Here is a 19,582-nt window from a genome sequence, read left to right on the forward strand (position 1 = left end):
CAGGCCAGTGGGGGTCTTGTATAGGAACTGCTTGTGTTCTAGTAGAAACCAGTTGTTCCCCTGGCTGCCTGTCTTTTGAGCTTCCAAAATTAAACTATCTGTCTCTACATGTAGTAGCAGCTTGTAATACTACTTGTCTCATTAGAAATCAATGTTTGACTTAAGAACAACATTACATCTTTTTAATCTAATCCATATGGCTGAGTAAGTCCTCTAAAGACCTCAATGTACATATCAGGGTTATCTGAAAACTTTTTGGTCTCATTTAATGTCTTAGATCACTGAGAGAAAAAGACACATGAACACAGGTAGTCCCATATTTGCCATTTACTTCCTGGAAGAGATGTTGTTTTTGAAGGATCTGAACAACTGAGTCAAGGGTGGATATAGCCTCATAGAGATTAATTATGGCTGGCCGTCCACCCTCAGTAACTGGTGGTTAGGGTGAGGAGGAGCTGCAGGCTTAGAGGTACTGAATATCTAAAGAGTGAGGTGTCTCTCATTTTTCTATGTCCCACATTCACATTTGAACACAAGCAAGAATTACTTCTTAATATAAAGAAAATATCAACATGAGATGGATGATTTGACCATTTTTTCTCTCTTACAGTATAATTCTAATTGTGAGATAGCATCATAGTACTTTCCTCTGTGTACTTGGCTTTAGGAGGTAGGTACACCATGCACAGGTGTAGAGAAATACTAAATTGTTCCTTAATACATTCCAAAGGAGTAAGAGGTTTAGATATGGAGCTCCTAAACTGAAACAAGATAAACAATTATGGTGTCTCATAAGTCTCTGCTTGATTCCTGTGCCCCCTAGGGCATCCTCAGGGTATCCCCCAAGGTTTATTCCACTCCAGTGTAGGTAGCTACCATCTGGAGAGAGAACTAGAAAATAAAACTGGACTGGAATATCTACCCTTTACCAGCACACAATCTTATCTTCCTCAGGTAACTCATACCCTTACTCCAGTAGGTACTCTCAAAGCACAAGTTACAATTGACTTTAGCCATAACAATCATGTTTAGAGAAGGAAGTACTGCCAGCAAACCAAGAGGTTTAAACCACTGCTTTCTAGTTCCTTGAAAGAGAGAGAAGAAAATAGGTCAACAGTCAAATTAGGGCACTTTTCCTGCAAAAAAGATCACCTCCAGAGATTGTTCAGAGATTCTGCCCTGGGCCCAAGGGCAGAGAAAGCTCTGAGAAATTTCTGTTGTCTATCCAGTCATTTAGGTAACTTTCATTAGCAAGACAGGGCTACTCCTTTAAGGTCCATTTTAAATTCACTAAGTATTTGAAACTCATAGGTCCTCCTAGCAGCCACAATCCTCATAGTAAAGGCACTCTTATCAACTTCCTATGCATGCATGAATGAAGAGAAAGGTTGGCTAAAATAGTCCCATATTCTAGTTAGCATGTAAAACACAAATGCAAGTTACTGATTGTTATTTTCCCTAGTGTAAGACAAAACAGTTGTTTCGAGTTTGTCTTAGTCTGACTTTCTGGAAAGAGAAGTGGTCTGACTACTAGGGATTCTGAAATGAACTCCCAACAAGTTGGAGAAAAGTTTAAGTGAAGTTTTTAACTCACTAGCTGAGAGAAATAGTCCAAATAAAGGTCAAGCTGGTTAAACATCCAGAAAATCACCATATAGCATTTTGTAAGTCCACAGTCAATGTTCCAAAGTCCATAACTTATTGGAAAAGACATTTTCCCCCTACACACATAAATGATGAAGACCATGCTGGGGGGTGGTGGGGGGGAGGTTCAGGTAGCTTTTAATCTATCAAAGATTCATTTTCTACATTTGTCTAGAGGTCTTACTACTAGTAGAGAAAACAGTCCAAACCTATTGCTCAACTCCATAACAGAGGCTTAAGAAAGGGCTCTGATGGCATCACTTCAGATCACTCTGAGACAGAGGATATCTGATGATCACTGACAGAGTTCCCCTTTCACCTCACTGAGGAGTCCAGACAGGGATAAGATGTGGAGATTTTCTGCTGATTACCCGGATGGGCTGTTGGGACCTAGTTTCTTCTGAGGGACCTTTGGGTATCCACCAGAGAGTAGACCTGGCCTTGACCCCTCAGTTGTCACCTCAGTTTCTGTTAGTTCCATGCAACCAGAGGTGTCTCCGAAAGGAACCCATTTGCCTATCTGGTCAATGTTCCACCTGCCATTGGTGTCAATTGGAGTGGGGATTCACCAGAGGACAACTGGAGAAATCTGTCCTCTGCTTTGAGGGTGGCAGCTGCCCTAAAGGCAATTACTAACTGGCAGAGTAACCACTGTTTGGCATTCTATAAGGTTTTCTTTTTTTTGGTACTGGGAATCCAACTCGGGACTTTGTGCTTGCGAGGCAGGTGCCAGAACCACTGAGCTAAATCCACAGCCCTGGCATTCTATAAGGGACAGATAAAAGCCTGAACTCTTTTTATCTGAGACAATTTCATAAGAGACTCATTTTAGAACATTTTTAAGCAACTAAGTCCAAATGCAACACATACAAAACAAGAATAAAATGTAATTTTAACAAAAGACAATGCATACGAAAAACAAGAAAATTGAAACATTTAAAACACACAAAGACACTTTTGAAACAAAAGCCAAAATAAAGGCCAGAATTTATATGAAGCAAAAACCAGAATGTATGAAACAAATGTACAGAACCTATGAAACAAAAGTTACAATCTATGAAGAAAAAAGACCAAAGTTAGAACCTATGAAACAAAAGCAAACTCTTACCTCTGACCAGTAATCTCGGTGGAAGACCTCCAAAGTGATATAGGGGGAAGAGATGTAACTCCCAAATCTACTAGATATCCGAAATTAGAGTTCATGTTCTCTAAAATTGAAGAATGAATTCGAGGAACAACAGAAGTTAAGAGTAGGAAAACTTTATTGGAAGAAAGAAATCTTCTGCCTAAGAGAGACAGAAGGGGGACCAGAAAGTTGGTTGCCCCTAAAGTCAAAAATCTTGAGAGACAAGAGTCATTCTGGCCTCTGACTAAGTGAACATTGATAAACTACACTTGATCTTAGCCAAATGGCCAAGAAGTGATGAATGTTGATAAACTTACTGAATTTTTAATTTACTTAGCTGTATAATATTTTGAAATTATCATCTCTCATAATATAATAATCCAATTAGAAACATTTGACTTTAGGGAACAATTTTAGGTGTTTGAATTAACATATCTTAATTATATTGAGAATATTTATATAATGATTTGCATAGTAACTAATTTAATATTTCAAAGTACTTGGTAATGTTTAAATAAAAAACAAAATATTTGATAAATTCATAAACTTACTCATATTCTTTTGTGTTTCTTCTTTATTCTATAAAAAACTTGTATTTCAAAAAAACCCAAAAAACTTGTATTTCTCCTTTTAAAAATTATCGTTTAATTGATAGATATTGTACACCATGTAATTAACTAGGCACCTCTTTTGTACATTAGCTGTCAGAAAACTGAAAGTCTGGCATGTTATCTCTCTATTTACAAGTGTATTCAATTTCACTGTAACTATTACTTAATTTTATTTAAATAGTTCCTAAAGGAATGATCTGAGTTAAACTTGCCCAGTGTTCATATTCTCATTTCACTATTTCATATACAACCTTAGATAAGTTACTTAATATTTCAAACTGTTTCCTCATCAGTAAGTTAGAAATAATAAAAGTACTTGGTATTATTTAATGGAAATTAAAATAGAGCTATATCTATGAAATGCTTAACTTTGTCCTCATAATTTAGTAGCCATTCAATAAATATTTGCTGTTGTATGAGTTGCAACTCAATTCACCATCAGATAATCCTTTATACCTCTCAATCCTTTTTGTTATACTTGCAGTTTCTTTTAATTATTCTCACATTTCATACCTTTAAGCATTTAGCTTTAAGGTCACTTTTGTGCATTATATAACATGTATAAAAATATGCACAGTGAGCGAGGCTTGGTGTTGCACACCTGTAATGGCAGTACTCTTGAAGACTGAAAATGGGTAACAGAAGTTTGAGCACTGCCTAGGAAATTTAGTAACTAAGCAAGAACCTGACTCAAAAACTAATGACTAAAAAAGGTTTGCAGATGTACCTTAGTATGAAAAACATCACTTTTCAGTCTGAAAAAAAAAAGATATACATCATTTTAAGCAAGTTTTGAGTGTTTCATCTAAAAGCAATTTTAAGATATAGAATTATTCATTACGCATACATACATAAAAATTCTTAGTCCAAATTTTGCATGAATGATAATATTTCTTTATAAAAACCTCCCTGTATGTTTTAATGAAAATGAAACCATAGTACTCACAAAGTTTTTCATGTAATGTTTGCATCACAAGTGTGTTTTGGCAGCAGCTACACTGTCTCAAGGATTCACCAATGGATGGGAACCACACTGCAGTGACAGAGTTCATTTTATTGGGCTTGACAGATGATCCCGTCCTTCAAGTCATCCTCTTCATGATCATCCTGTGCATCTACCTGGTGACCATATCTGGTAATCTCAGCACAATCATTCTTATCAGAGTCTCCTCTCGGCTCCATTATCCCATGTACCTTTTTCTGAGCCATTTGGCTTTTGCTGACATAGGCTATTCATCATCTGTCACACCTAATATGCTTGTGAACTTCCTGGTGGAGACAAACACAATCTCCTACCTTGGATGTGCCATTCAGCTTGGTTTTGTTGTTTTCTTTGGTTCAACTGAGTGCTTCCTTCTGGCTGCCATGGCATATGATCGCTTTGTGGCAGTATGTAACCCACTGCTTTACTCAACCAAAATGTCCACACAAGTCTGTGTCCAGTTACTTCTAGTTGCTCACATAGGTGGTTTTCTTAACACCTGCTCTTTCACTCTTTGCTTCTATTCTTTACTCTTCTGTGGACCAAATGCAGTCAATCACTTTTTCTGTGATTTTGCTCCTTTAGTAGAGCTCTCCTGTTCTGATGTCAGTGTTCCTGCAGTTGTTCCCTCATTTTCAGCTGGCTCCATCATCGTGGTCACAGTGTTTGTCATAGCTGTTTCCTACATCTACATCCTCATCACCATCCTGAAGATGCGCTCCACTGAGGGGCGCCACAAAGCCTTCTCCACCTGCACCTCCCACCTCACTGCAGTCACTCTGTTCTATGGGACCATTACCTTCATTTATGTGATGCCCAAGTCCAGCTACTCCACTGACCAGAACAAGGTGGTGTCTGTGTTCTACATGGTGGTGATCCCTATGCTGAACCCCCTCATCTATAGTCTCAGGAACAAGGAGATTAAAGAGGCTTTGAAGAGAGAGCTTGGTAGGAAAATATTTTCTTAGTGATATCTGTTATTTTGTAGGACTTAATATAGTAATAATATCCCATAGATATAACAATAAAAAGAAAATAGACTGTGGTTGCAATATATCTGCTGAGTATGACTAGCCAGTGTGGAGCATTTTACTTTTAAATTGGATTTTCATATAAAATATTAATTAAAGTCTCATAATGAGTGAGCTTTAATAAAGGCAATTTATAATTGAGAGAATATTCCTTCATATAAATAATCTTTTGCAATTTATTTTGTTATATTCAGAATTTTTCAAAATTAGTTACCTGTATCTGCTATAAGTTGATATTATTATCCTTCCAAATCTTTAGTTATGTCCATTTTCAACAGCACTTTATCTTGAAATGTGAATGGCAATTACAGTCATCAGCTGAGTACATTCTGCGACTAAATGACAAAGTAGAACAGGCAGTGAAATTAATGCAGATGTTTTTCTTACAATAATGTTACCTGTTGGGTATTGGTTTGTGGACCCATAAAATTGTGGTCTGTGTTCTAGGCCTCTGATTTCAGTCTTGGATGTTAAGAGGCTGCCAAAAAGAACAGGATGGTATGCTCCTAATTAACCAGTGAATTCTAATATCAGGTCAAAAGAGGTGACTTCCTTTGTAGGAATGACCAAGTTTCCTGAATTATTCAAGGAATTAATGGAGCAATTTCCTGCACACACTGACTTCTGGTCAGACTGTCTTCACACTAAAGAAGTTTGGGGAAGTTGGACTGTCTCTCCCCTGAGAATCTTAAGATGATTCTGTTTGCTGACAACTAGAACATTTATTTCTCTTCCTTTTCTCAATTCCTTCCTTAAATTATTCCCTTACATAAGAAGCACCATCATTATCTTTATTGATTCAGAAGAAAGAGTGTTTTCTTTTTCTTCTCCCTCCACGCTCCTACAATCACAAAGATCATGCTTTCTGAATCCAACATTTATCAGTTACTTCTCTACATCATCAGTTCTTCTACTTCAAGTTGCTCCTTCCTACATTTAGTTCACACTAGTATTCCTGTGGTGGTTAATTTTATGTGTCAATCTACCTTGTGTTGGGGCCCAAATGTTTGATCCCATACTAGTCCAGACATTGCTCTGATGGTATTTTGAATGATTGATTAATATTTAAACCAATAGCCATTGAATGAACCATATTATATCTCATAATGTAGATGAGCTTTATTCAATCTGTTGAAGGTTCAAAGAGAAAAGACAGAGCTCTCTTTAAGAGGGATGAATTCTTCCTCTAGACTGGCTTTAGACTCCAGGCAGCAATTTTCAATCTATCCACCTGCCCTGTGGTCTGACCTTGTCTCCCACAATTGTATTGTGACAAATACTTTAAAACTCTATTTATTATAGGTAGATAGATGATTAATAGATAATGTATACATGTATATAGAGAAATAGATGGAAGTGAATATTTGTATGTCGTAATTGCTATCTATATACACAGAATCTGTTGGTTCTATTTCCTTGAAGAAGACAGACAAATATGACCACTAACTACATTCTATCTTCTGTTTCTTTCTTTTCCAATTCATTCTCCATACAACCATGGCCATAAATCTAAAAATAAATCCTTCATTAATTCCTCCAAACAGAATAAGGGTAAAAGTTTTGAACATGTCTTACAAAGCCCTGAACATGGTCCCTGTTTTTTTTCCATCTCTCGGGATTTTTCTTCTTGATCCCTGAGCATAAACACTTTGGTAATTAATCATTTGATCTTTTACATCCTTAACCATATCCACTTTCTTTGTTGCTTCAAGACTCTTTCACATTAATTAACTCTATGTGCAACCTGAACCTGGGCAACCTCACTTATTCTATAGGCACCAACCTATGTGTTGTATGACTACTTCTACAAAGCCTTCTTGAAGCTCCAGACCAATAGAAGAACACCAACAAGTTCTTGCAGAACTGTGTATATTTTCTTCAAAATATTTATTGCATTGGCAATTATATATTTAGGGCTTGTTTTTGCATAATACTGGAAGCTTCATACAGACAGCCACAATAACTCCATGTTTTCCTAGTCTCTAATTTTAGAGTCCTGGGATATAGTAAGCTTAAATACTTATTTGAGATAAACAAATGAAGAAAATTTAATAAATAATGGTGAGTGAGTGAATCTTTTGCTCTTGCTTTACTATTGAATCTGCAGGGTTCTTTACAGAGGCAAATATAGCATAAGCAAAAAATCAAGGTCATGAATACATTTTAAGCAGTTTCACTTCTTTTAATTCATACACTGTCTGTAGAGGTGTGGAATTATAAGCTGTTAGAGGACACTTCATCCCTAGGGTCCTTTGTTTCTAAGACATTCCTTTCTAGCAAACCCGTTCTGTTCAGAGTTAAATATGAAGACACATCTGAATATGGCAGGCTAGCTTGTATTGGACTTTCTGAAACAAAACAGACAAGCTGGACAAATGTGTTTAAATGCTTGAAGACATAGAATTCTGGTTCCATTGAAAATAAAGTAGCTTCATTTCTCCTGGACTTCTTTCTTATTACTAAAAAGAAACCTTTTAATGTTCTCCTAATTCATTCTCCATTTATTTGTGTTATCACATAACAAATAAGACTTTAAAAAGTATAAAGATGGCAGGTTGCTTAGGACCCTTTAGAACTCAAGGGTCAACTTAACAGTGAGTTTCATGAGTTTCCTTATTCTTTCCACATACGCTGAAAAGGCAAGCAGAGGCTCCAACCTAGGGCCACCAACAGACTCAGACTAAAATGCTTTATGAAAAATCTTGTATTTCTATTAAAAAAAATAGCTGGGAAAAAAGTATCCTTTAGCAAAACAGAAAACCTTTGATAATACTTGCTATAGTTCAAACATACTCTATGAAAAAAAAAAGAACCCTCCCATTCTCCATGATTTCAGTGGGCCAGTCCAGGGGCTGATCCTCACCTACCTAACCTTCTTCCTATTCCCCTGTCTGCTAGTATCAGTGGCTCCACTATAGAAATGAGCCTCCACTGTCACATGGAAGAAATAAAACTTAATGAAGTGGCATGAGGAGGAACCAGTTTGTACTCTGCCCCCTTTCCTGTGCATATGGTCCCAGTAGGGAGCTAAGCCTCTATATTCTTCAACAACAGAGTAGCTGTGCACTTTCTCCTTCCCTAATGAGATTACAGCCCCACTGGAAGCAGAGCTTACTTGGCGCCCTGGCTTACATTTCTCCACTTTCACTGGGAAGGAGACACTAGGGCAGAGGGGAAGATAAATTTCCACCTCACTCACCTGGAAGGAGGCAGACTAGGTCATAGTCAGTTTTTGGTAGACTATGTCAGTGGGGTCCAGCAGGAGACTAAATAAATATACTTGCCTAATGGCTGTAGCTACCCTCAACAGGAAGACTGCCTGCTTTAAAAAAGAATGAGTATAATCCAGAATCCAAAATGTCCATGATAAATAGAAAGAAAGAAAGAAAGAAAGAAAGGAGATAGAAAGAAAGAAAGAAGATAGAAAAAAGAAAGACAAGAAACAAGAAAAGTATAGATGCCAACACTAACAAGAATTGAGGTTGAAATTACCTGACAAGAACTTTAACCATCAAAAAATGCTTCAACAAACAATCACTATTTCCTGGAAAGGAAAAAAGAAAACAGAAAATGTCAGCAAAGAAATAGAACTTATTAGAATCAAATGGAATTTTGAAACTGTGACATTATACCCATTGACAATGTTATAGTTAAATAGGAGAACAAAATTCTGGTATTGTATTCCATGGTTGGGTGATTATAGTTAATATTAATGCATTACATATTCAAAATGCTCTGAGAGAAAATTCTGAATGTTCTCATCACAAAGAAATAATAAATGCTTCAGGCGATGCACATGCTAATTACCCTGATTTGACACACACACAAAAAAAAACCACCTTCTCAAACAACAACAATGATGACAGAAAAAGAAAAGATTAAACTGAAAAATGCAATCATCACAATTAAATAAAGTTGCTGAAGGGCTCAATAGGACAATGTAGATACAGGGGATAGAAGGCTATGGAGGTGATACAAAGGATTTGAGTAATAGTAAGTACAATTTACCTGATCCAAACAACAGAAAAATAGATTAGAAAAGATAAAGAAATTTTTGAAAGATAGTTTTGTAAAATATATCAATCTAGACTGGAAGTTATTTTCTTTTAGGGCTTTAAAAACTTCACTCCAAGCTCTTCTGCCCTTTAAGGTTTGTGTTGAGAAATCTGCTGTGATTCTAATGGATTTGTTACTTTTCTCTAACAAGTTTTAAGATTTGGCTATTATGTGTTAGGGAGATGTTCTTTTCTGATTGTTGCTCTTTGGTGCTCTATGTGCCTTTCTTATCTCTATATTAAATCCTTTCCCATATTTGGAAAGTTTTTTGCAAACAGTCTTTTTATGCCATTTTTGCTGTATTTTGCATTTTCACTGATTCCAACTAACCTTAAATTAGTCTTCTCTTGTCATCTAGCAGCTGTTGGATCCATGTTTCATGATCTCATGTGGTTTTTAGGCTATCTCTGAAGAACTGTTCTCTAACAGTAGCCCTATCTTCTGTTTCTGCATTCTGTCCTCACATTGGTCACTTCTGCTGCCTATACTTTCTTTCTTTGTTGATGATTTTTTTTTTTTTTTTTTTTTGGTACCAGGGATCGAATTCAGGACCTTGCACCCATGAGACAGGTGGCACCACTGAGCTAAATCCCTGGCCTGCCTATACTTTCAATTGAATTTTTAATCTCTTGAATTTTTGTTTCTTACCATTTAATGGACTGATTCTTTCCTAAACTGATTATTCATGCTTTGTATCATTTTATTTAGCTCAGCTAGGATTTTATTATTGTCTTCTGTAAACTTGCTGATTACTTATTAGGTCCATTATCTGTTTAGATATAAAATGGTACTTGGGTTCATGAACTTAATTCTTTCCATGATTCTCTGGACACAGAATTCCTTCCATAATTCTGGTTGCAACTGAATTGCAAGCATTCTGCAACCGGAATCCTGGGAAGAATTAAGTTTGTGAACTGAGGTACCAGTGTATCTTCTTTATTCTCATCAAACACCTTATTTATCTGTTTTTTCTCTCTTCTATTATCCTTTTGAGTAATTCAGCTGTGTTTTTTTTATTTCCTCCCCATCAAACCCCCATGGATCAGATTTGGGAGAGTTGGTAGTTTTTGGAGGCATTTTGTTGCCCTGTTTTTTCATGTTTCTTTTGTTTTTGTTTGTTTTATGGTGAGGATTGTGGGTTGATTGTAAAGGAAGACTTTGTTGTTAGTATGGAGATCACCTTAGTTACAGTTTGTTTTTAAATGCTCCACTCTGAGCATGACTAAGAGTATAGGACTTTGTCTCTCTCCCAAGATCCAGCAACATCCATTTATTTGAGTGTGAAGATTCATTGTATTTGGCCAGGCATCCATTTATCTGGGAATGGAATACATTGATGTAAATGATACGAAGACAATCCAGATATTGGCATAAAGAGAAAACCAATTAACAGCAACAACCATTCCACCTTTGCAATAGCAATAAAATCAGAAAAGATGATAGAGTCAAAGACATACTGAATATTGGCATACCATAAGAACCATGTTAACCATGTCAAGAGGTCAATGTTTATACTATAAACACTAAGACAAACCAAATATTGACTTATAATAAATATCTACTAAATGCAACAAATATATCTCCACCAGTAATAGAACAGTATTAGCATAGAGTTATCTAAAGATTATGAGAAACTAGAGTCATTGATAGCTAAATGGATGCATATTGAGGCCATATTTAGGTGAAATAAATAGGACACACATGTGTAAATAATGAATAGTATCTCTAGTGTGAGAAACTGAAAGTGTAAGTAAGGATGAAAATGATTAAAATGAATAATTGATAATTTGAAATAGGAAAAGGTCCAAAGGGGTAGGGGTGGTGAAAGGGGAAGGGGAAAGGGAAGAAAGGAAAGGAAAAATTATGAGAAAGAATTTAAAAAAAAGAAACAAAGTCTATGTAAATAGGGAAGGGTGGTGGGGGTAAAGGGTGCTTAGGTAATGGGGGAAAAAATAAGAACTAAGATACATCATGTTCAGGTACAAACACCCAATGATAAATGTAAATGCATTGTATACCTAAAATCTACCAATTAATATATAAATAAAAAAATAAAAATTAATAAAGCTGAATGGTTATACAAGTAAAGATAGAGGGAATAGGGAACCAGAGAATAAAAATTGCAAAATTTAAAAAATTAATCAATTGAAGATGATAAAGAAGAAATAAAAATGAGATAAAGGATCCTATTGAAGTGTAAAAGGAAATTAATATCTTTAGATAAATGTAACAAAAGAACAAATAAGAAAAAGAAAAAAGAAAGATTTGAGAACAAAATAAAGAAAAAAGAAGGAAAGAAGTTATAAGGAGAAAAGAGATAAAAAGAATAAAAAGATCCAATCCCTAAAAAAACTAATTAATGAAAAACATTAAGTCCAAAATTTTTTTCTCTGTATTTTTGAATGAGTGGGTTTTTTTCCCCAGAATCTGCAGTGATGAAATCCAGCAAGGCACAATTTTCTCCTCCTGGCTTTATGGCCTGTGGGTTTGTGAGTTGCTCCCTCACATACTTCGGAGGGCCCTCTATATACCAAAGACTATGGCAAGCATCCAAGTTTAGACATGTCCTTGATCATGTTGGTAGATAGGGAGAGTAATCTGACCTCTGGTCTCTGCTGGATGTAGGCACCAACTGGGGTTTCAAGTAGACTGCTGCACATAAAGCTACACTATCAGATCCAGCCACTTTTGAAGGCTACACTTACTAGACCTGCCTGACTTCTCAAGATGAAGGGCAAGACCATGTCCTCCCCAGCCTGAGCTTAAACTTCTAAGGAGATCTATGTCTAGCTTCCACCTTCTCCATGGATGTCTTTCATCCAGTCATTGTGGGAGGATAACACTGGAAACTCTGAAGTGGAGTTGTTCTGTGGCTTAGTTTTAAACAAATAACCTCTTCCCAAAATAGCATCTGATTAAACACTCTCTGGCAATGTAATGTTCACTGGACTGGATTTCTTCTCCAACACTAATTTACCACGAAGGAGTCACTAGTTGATGTAAAAATTCATTCTATTTTTATAGTTTCCAATAGCTGTGGGATTTTCCTCAAGGTAGTGCTGCTGGCCAGGTCTATAATTTCTCCCTGGATCTACCAACCCTCTGGGTTTACCTTCTCTCACTGATCATTGGGTTTATTCACAATCAGGACAGTGTCAAGGGGGCAACAAAATACAGAGCTGGCTCAGAGTTGGCAGGTGACCACAGCCAGCATATGGAATCCATGCACTTGGAGTTTGTTTGGGACCAGTGTATGGGTACATCCACTCTCTGTGGCAGAGTTTTATCCAGTCCACAAGGCATGAGTCCATCTGGCCCAGTGATGGTGAACCTATGGCATATATGCTGCAGTGGGTATGCAGAGCCCTCTCTTCAATGACATAATGAGTTGTTTCATCTAAACTAAAATATCAGTACTCAGGTGTAATTGTAGTGTTGGCACTTTGTGATAAACAAATGAATTTTGAGTTATAGTTTGAGCACTTGGTCTCTAAAAGGTGCACCATCACTGATCCAGTCAGTGGGGCATTGGTGCATCTGCTCTCATTGCTAAGAATTGAACTTACCACTCTGAACAGATTACTGGTTACTTTCACATTGAGACATACCCACAACCCAGGATATAGTGTAACAAAAAGCCACTTACTTAAAAGACCCCAAAAAGTAGGATACTCATCTTAACTGGTGCACAAACAACATAAAAACACAAGAAACATGAGAATAAAAGGCAATAGGTGTCTCCAAGAATTGATAACTCCCCAATAACTGATTCCATAGATACTGAAGTGAATGAAATACTAGATAAAGAATTTTTAAAATTTATTATTAAAACAATCAATGAGGGGGCCAGGGATTTAGTTTAGTGGCACTGTGCCTGCCTTGCAAGCACAAGGTCCCAAGTTCAAGCCCCGGTACAAAAAAAGGAAAAACAAACAAACAAAAAAAAAATCAATGAGCTCAGAGAAGACATAAATACTAGATTAATTGTTTCAATGATTAATGAACTCGAAGGAAATAGAAATAAAGAGCTCAATGAGTGAAGGAAGGCTGTGTAGGATATGAAAGACAAGTAAAGTAAGGAGATAGAAATTCTAAAAAAGAACCAAACACAACACTTGGAAATGAAAAACTGAGGAAGTCAAATAAATACTTATTTGAAAGATAAGGGTTTGAAGATAAGTGAATGCCCTTGAATACTTAGAAAATAATAAAGAAAAGAGAATAATAATTCATGAACAGAATATAACAAGTGCTATAAGATAACATTAAAAGACCAAATTTAAGACTCATAACCTCAACAAAGAAGGAGAAGTATAGGTTAATGAAATATATTATTATTTCAATATAAAACATTCTTCAAACATCTCACATTTTGAGGTGGGGCTTGATCACTAAGAGGTGGGTCACTGGGGACTTGACTTAGAAGGACATACTTTCATCTTATCCTTGTACCTTTTCTCTCTGTGTTTCCTAAATGACATGATATGAGGAGCTTCTATGATGGCCTTTCTGTCTTGGAGCCAGATGACTATGGACTGAATAAAATAAACTGTGAGCCAAATGATATCTCTTTTCCTTTAACTTGTGGGTGTCAGGTATTTTGTCAACAGGAAACTAAGACAGAAACTTGGTACCAGGAGTGGGGTCATTGCTGTGACTATACCCAACCATGTGGTACAAAATCCATTGGAACTGGTTGGCAAGAGAAGTTTGCAAACATTTGCAGATGTGGGTTAAAGACACCCTAGAATGTTGTTAGCAGTGCTTGAGTGCAATACTGGTCAGAGCTCAGAAGACCAGAATGCTGATAGGAATACAGACAGCAAAGGCCAGGCTCAGGAGACTTCAACTGAGAGTAATAATCTCACTGACAGTTGGAATAGAGGCCACATGTGTTATGTTGTGGCAGAAAATTTGTCCACATTACAACAGACTTTTAATCTGGTGGAAGAAACTTTATGGCAGCCCAACATTCAGGCTATGAAATGAGTACTGCTAGGTGCTTTTATCTAGAACAGTGACATTTATGAGCAAATGGTGGAGTTGAGTCATTTGAAAAGTTTGCAGTTTTGTCCTAAAATCATGAAAAAGAGAAGAGTGTCCCTCTCACCACTTGTGTTCAATATAGCACTCAAAACTTTAACCAGAGCAATCAGGCAAAAGAAAAAAATAAAAGAAATTCAATTAGTAAAGGAAGAAGTCAAACTATCCTTATTTGAAGGTGATATTTTCTTTTTCAGAGAAAATCCAAAAAACTTCCACTAGAATAATATTAGAATTGATAGATATATTCAGCAAAATGGCAGAATATAAAATTGACACACAAAAATCAATAGTGTTCCTATACACAAATAATAAACCCACCAAGAAAGGAATCAGGAAAACAATCCCAATTACAGCAGTTTCAGAAAAACTAAATACCTGGGAATTAATATAAACAAGTAGGTAAAAGCCCTCTATAATAAAAACCATAGTTTTCTGAGAAAAAATGAGGTCAAAGAAGACATTGGACAATGGAAAGATCCCTCTATTCTTAGGCAACAAATATTGTCAAAGTGGCCTTATTATAAAAAATTATATATAGATTTGATTCAATTCCAATCAAAATATCATCAACATTATTCACAGAACTAGAAAAACCAATTCTAAAACTTATATTGATCCAGAAGTGTCTAAGAATAGCCAAACCAATCCTGAGAAAGAAGAGCAAACAGGAGGCATTATAATCTTGGATTTAAAGTTACACTACAAAGCTACTGTAATTAAAACAGCATGGTACAAAACAGCACAAAAAGGGACATGCTGACCAATGGAATAGAATAGAATATGCAGAAACAACACCAAGCATATTCAGCCATCTAATATGTTTAAACGTGTTAAAAATATACAATGGAGGGCCGGGGATTTAGCTCAGTGGTTCCATTGCCTGCCTTGCAAGCATAAGTCCTGAGTTTGATCCTTGGTACAAAAAAACATATATATATATATATATAAGAAAAGACATCCTCTTTAATAAATGGTGCTGGAATAATTGGTTATCCACATGAAGAGCAATCTAGATCCATATCACCGACTCTGAATTAAAATCACATCAAAATAGGTTGAAGGCCTAGATATAAAAACAGAAACACTGAATCTGCTGGAAGAAAGAAAATAATAAAAATCTTAAAGATATAGGCATAGATAAGCAAGAACTGTCTGAACAGAACCACAGTTGCACAAGATATCAAAAAATGGGTTTATGTCAAATTAAAGAAGATAAAATTAATAAAAGTAGAAAAAACTGATACCATGGAAATCCAAAGAATCATTAGAGTCTATTTTGAAAAAATATATCCCAACAAATTAGAAAGTATAGAAGAAATACACCAAAAAATCACACCATATTAATAAACACAGAAAAAAATGTTGACAAAGTTCAACATCACCTCACAATAAAAGTTCTAAAGGATCCAATGTAGAATGATCTTACCTCAATATAATAAAGGCTATGTATGACAAACACACAGCCAACATCATTCTTAATGGAGGAAAACTGAAAACATTTCCTCAAAAATCGGGAATAACACAAGAGTGCCCACTCTCATGACATCTGTCCTGTATATGACTTGAAATTTTATCCAGAGAAATTAAGCAAGATAAAAAAATAAAATTATTATAAATAGGAAAGAAAGACGTCAAAATATGATTATTTGCTGATGATTTGATACTTCACTTAGAAGATCCTGAACACTTCATAGAAGACTTTTAGATCGAATAAAGTGACAAGATAAAATACAAATGCAGAAAAATCAATAAATTTTCTATACCTCTGTAATGAAACTATTAAGAAAGAAATTAGAAAAACAATGAGATTAGAAGATATATTTAATATTAAAATTTGCATTTTTGGAAATATACTAGCAATGAATAATTTAAAAATAAAATTAAGGAAAGAATTACAGTATATAATCAAAAACTAAAATACCTAGGACTAGATTTAACCAAAGCAGCACGAAACATATACCCTGAAAATGACAAAACACTTGGAAAACATGAAAGAATAGATAAATAAATGGAAAAATACCCCTAATCATGGATCAAAAGAATTATTATTGTAAGATGGCAACACACACCAAATTGATCAATATTCAACAAAATGCCTCTCAGAGTTCTAGTTGTTTTCTTTACAGAAGCTGATCAGTTGATTTAAAATTCCTATGGAATTGCAAGAAATTCCAGAATACTCAAAATATCTTGCAATTGCAAAAGAAGCAAAAAATTTGAAGAGTTTATAATTCTCAATTTTAAGGTTTACTGCAAAAAAATAGTTCAAGACAAGTCTGAACTAGCACCTGAATAGACATGTAAATCAATAAAATAAAACTGAGAGTCAGTAATTAGACCCACATATCTATAGTCAAGAAATTTATTAAAGGGCACTAGATCAAATGTGCTGGATCAATTTGATATCCACAATGAAGAATGAAGTTGGACCCTTATCACTTACAATATACAAAAATTGACTAAAAATGGGGGAAATTCTAGATGTAAAATTTAAAACTATAAAACTCAGAAGAAAACATGAATTTTGTCCGTGATTCTTCTTTTACACATTTATCGTCTCCCCTTCCTCAGTTCCTTTCCTTATTCCCTCTTTTCCTCTTTACTTCCTCTTTTCTTCTATCCATCTTTTCTTGTTTTCTTCCATTTCATTGCAGCCTGGCCTGCTTTTCTACTTTACTGCTCTGAGACATCAGAGTGTGGTTAGGATATGGTTATGTAATCACTCTCTTTTATGAAAGGAGACTTTACATACAGGAAAGAGGTGAAGAAAGACAGCATTAATGTCAGTGAAGATATGAACTGTGACCACTATATCATTTATGGAAAAATAAAAAATCTGCCTTTGAACATGAAAATATATAATGGTGGTTACTGATGAACTCTCATACTTGCATATATATTATCTTCTCATAAAACCAAGAGAATTTTTCCATTTCCATTACTCTTTGAGGAAGTCTCCATGAAAGTCTTCCATCTCAAAAGCCAGCTGGTTTCCAATTGTATACCAGCAACTCCTTCCCTTATCTATGTAGATCATCTGTTCTCTTAAAATTGTTAGAAATAAAATTTACAAATTTTTCAAGGTATATCTTGGACTTAAGCTTTTTTGTAAAAATAGAATAATAGAGAATAGAATAATATTTCTAATATTCTGAAAGTTTAGCTTTGTAACTTGCAAAGAATGGTTAGGTATAGCTTACTTTTTGACTGTGTTCAACTTTTTCAATTATATTAAAAAATGCTTCCAAGTCGTACTGAAAATTTGTGTAACAGTACCATAATAAATAAAATTTTATTTCAGTGCCAAATATATTTTAATTATATGACCAATATTATCTTTCCAAATCAATGTGAATTACTTTCATGTATAAAATAAGAGTGCTACCAAGAGATTCATTTATCTCATGGTTACACTTATGTAGAGTACAAAGAACTGGATCTTGCAACAGATTAAAAACAAAAACTTAGATAAACTATAAAATTATGCATTAAAATAATCATTTAAGTGAAATAGTTGAAAATATTATATAGGGAAGCCTGTATAACATATTGTGTAATATATGTGCCTTAACACTTACCAGGGGCACTTGAAAATGTGTAAAATGTGTGGTCAGAAAATCTCTAGCTCAAAGAGGTCCCATTTGACCCAGCTATTCCCCTGCTGGGGATCTTCCTAAAAGAATTAAAAGAATCATACCACAGCAATATACCCATGTTTATAGCAGCATAGTTTGTAATAGCTGAAGCTTGGAAATAGCCCAAGTGCCTATCAACTGGAAACTGGATAAAGAAGATGTGATTTTTTAAAATAAAATGGAGTACTACTCAGCCATAAAAAATGAGAAACTAGAGACATTTGTAGCTAAATGGATGCATACTGAGGCCATACTCTTAAGTGAAATAAATAGGACACATGTGTAAATACCCAATAGTTTTTCTAGTGTGAGAAACTGAAAGTGTAAATAAGGATTAAAATGATTAATATGAATAATTGATAATTTGAAATATTAAAAGCTCCAAACATGTAGGGGTGGGGGGAAGGGAAGGGGAAAGGAAAAATTATGAGAAAAGAAAAAAATAGAAATGAAATTTATGTAAATCAGGAAGGGTGTGGGGGTGAAGGGCACACAGGCAATGGGGAAAAAAAATAAGAACCAAGATTCATTATGTACAGGTACAAGAACCCAATGATAAATGTAAATGTATTATATACCTAAAATGTACCAATAAAAAATTTTTTTAAAAAAGAAAAACTCTAGCCCAATTATAATTTAGTGATGAACAAAAAAATGGGATCTAGAGGCCCCATGGTCTCTGACATCACCAGTAAACCCCATTTTCAGGCCCCAGGGCATATATTCACCTCTTTCAATCAAGGGCAACGTGATGCTTCATCTCTTTGGATTCTACCTTCTTTGCTGGGTTTCTCCCAAGATGTTGTACTTTAATTTGGGGATCATCTCTCTTCTCCACTCATCAACTTTTCACAGAGTGTACCTTCTGCATCTTTATCTTAACCTGGTTTTCTGAGAAGATCATATCAACTTCTCAGCTCTTTTTAAGAGAAGTTGTCCATTCTACTCTTCTATCAGCAGCAGCCAATGGAAGCCAATGTTGACATTCTGTTGGATCTTTACCAGATTTCTAAATCACTTATACACCAGCTTTAGGACAAAACACTTGCATCATTAAGCAGTATTGCTCAACTATGAAACATTAAATCTTTGCTCTCAGAATCATTTGCCGATTAGCTATTTTCTTTTCTTCACTTATTAAAACCTTACCTCAAAACTTTTGTTCCTTTTTAAAAACTCAGTCCCTTGGATCTACCTCAGAAATGCTAGCATTATTCACTGTGTGGAGAAGCACTAAACAACAGACCTTCAAAATATTTAGACCTCCTCACAGGATCCAATTTCATCCACAATCCATTTGAAAACTTCAGGACTGTGTTGTCAAACAGATTGGAGTTACATTGCACACTTTCCATTTTGTGGATTTAATATTTATAATTATCCATGCTCTCAGTTTAAATAGCATTACAATAGTGTTTTGAAAATTGAAACTGAAACACACTAAAACTAAA

The 19,582-nt window shown here is 35.2% G+C and overlaps 1 protein-coding gene and 1 pseudogene across 1 annotated transcript; one reads left to right on the forward strand and one right to left on the reverse strand.

The window, feature by feature from the left end:
* Positions 1 to 2,919: 2,919 nt before the first annotated feature.
* LOC147828012 (U2 spliceosomal RNA) lies at positions 2,920 to 3,069 on the reverse strand (annotated as a pseudogene).
* Positions 3,070 to 4,398: 1,329 nt separating this feature from the next.
* LOC101702497 (olfactory receptor 5P6) lies at positions 4,399 to 5,331 on the forward strand. The gene has a single exon (XM_013064953.2). The coding sequence runs from the start codon at positions 4,399 to 4,401 to the stop codon at positions 5,329 to 5,331; it is 933 nt and encodes a 310-aa protein (XP_012920407.2).
* The last annotated feature ends 14,251 nt before the right edge of the window (positions 5,332 to 19,582 follow it).

This window comes from Heterocephalus glaber, unplaced genomic scaffold (assembly GCF_053883595.1).
Source record: "Heterocephalus glaber isolate CG9 unplaced genomic scaffold, H.glaber_assembly_v1.0 deba00001428, whole genome shotgun sequence".
Taxonomy (NCBI): domain Eukaryota; kingdom Metazoa; phylum Chordata; class Mammalia; order Rodentia; family Bathyergidae; genus Heterocephalus; species Heterocephalus glaber.

Coding starts and splice junctions, on each gene's coding strand:
- LOC101702497 (XM_013064953.2), top strand. CDS start 4,399: ATGGATGGGAACCACACTGCAGTGACAGAGTTCATTTTATTGGGCTTG.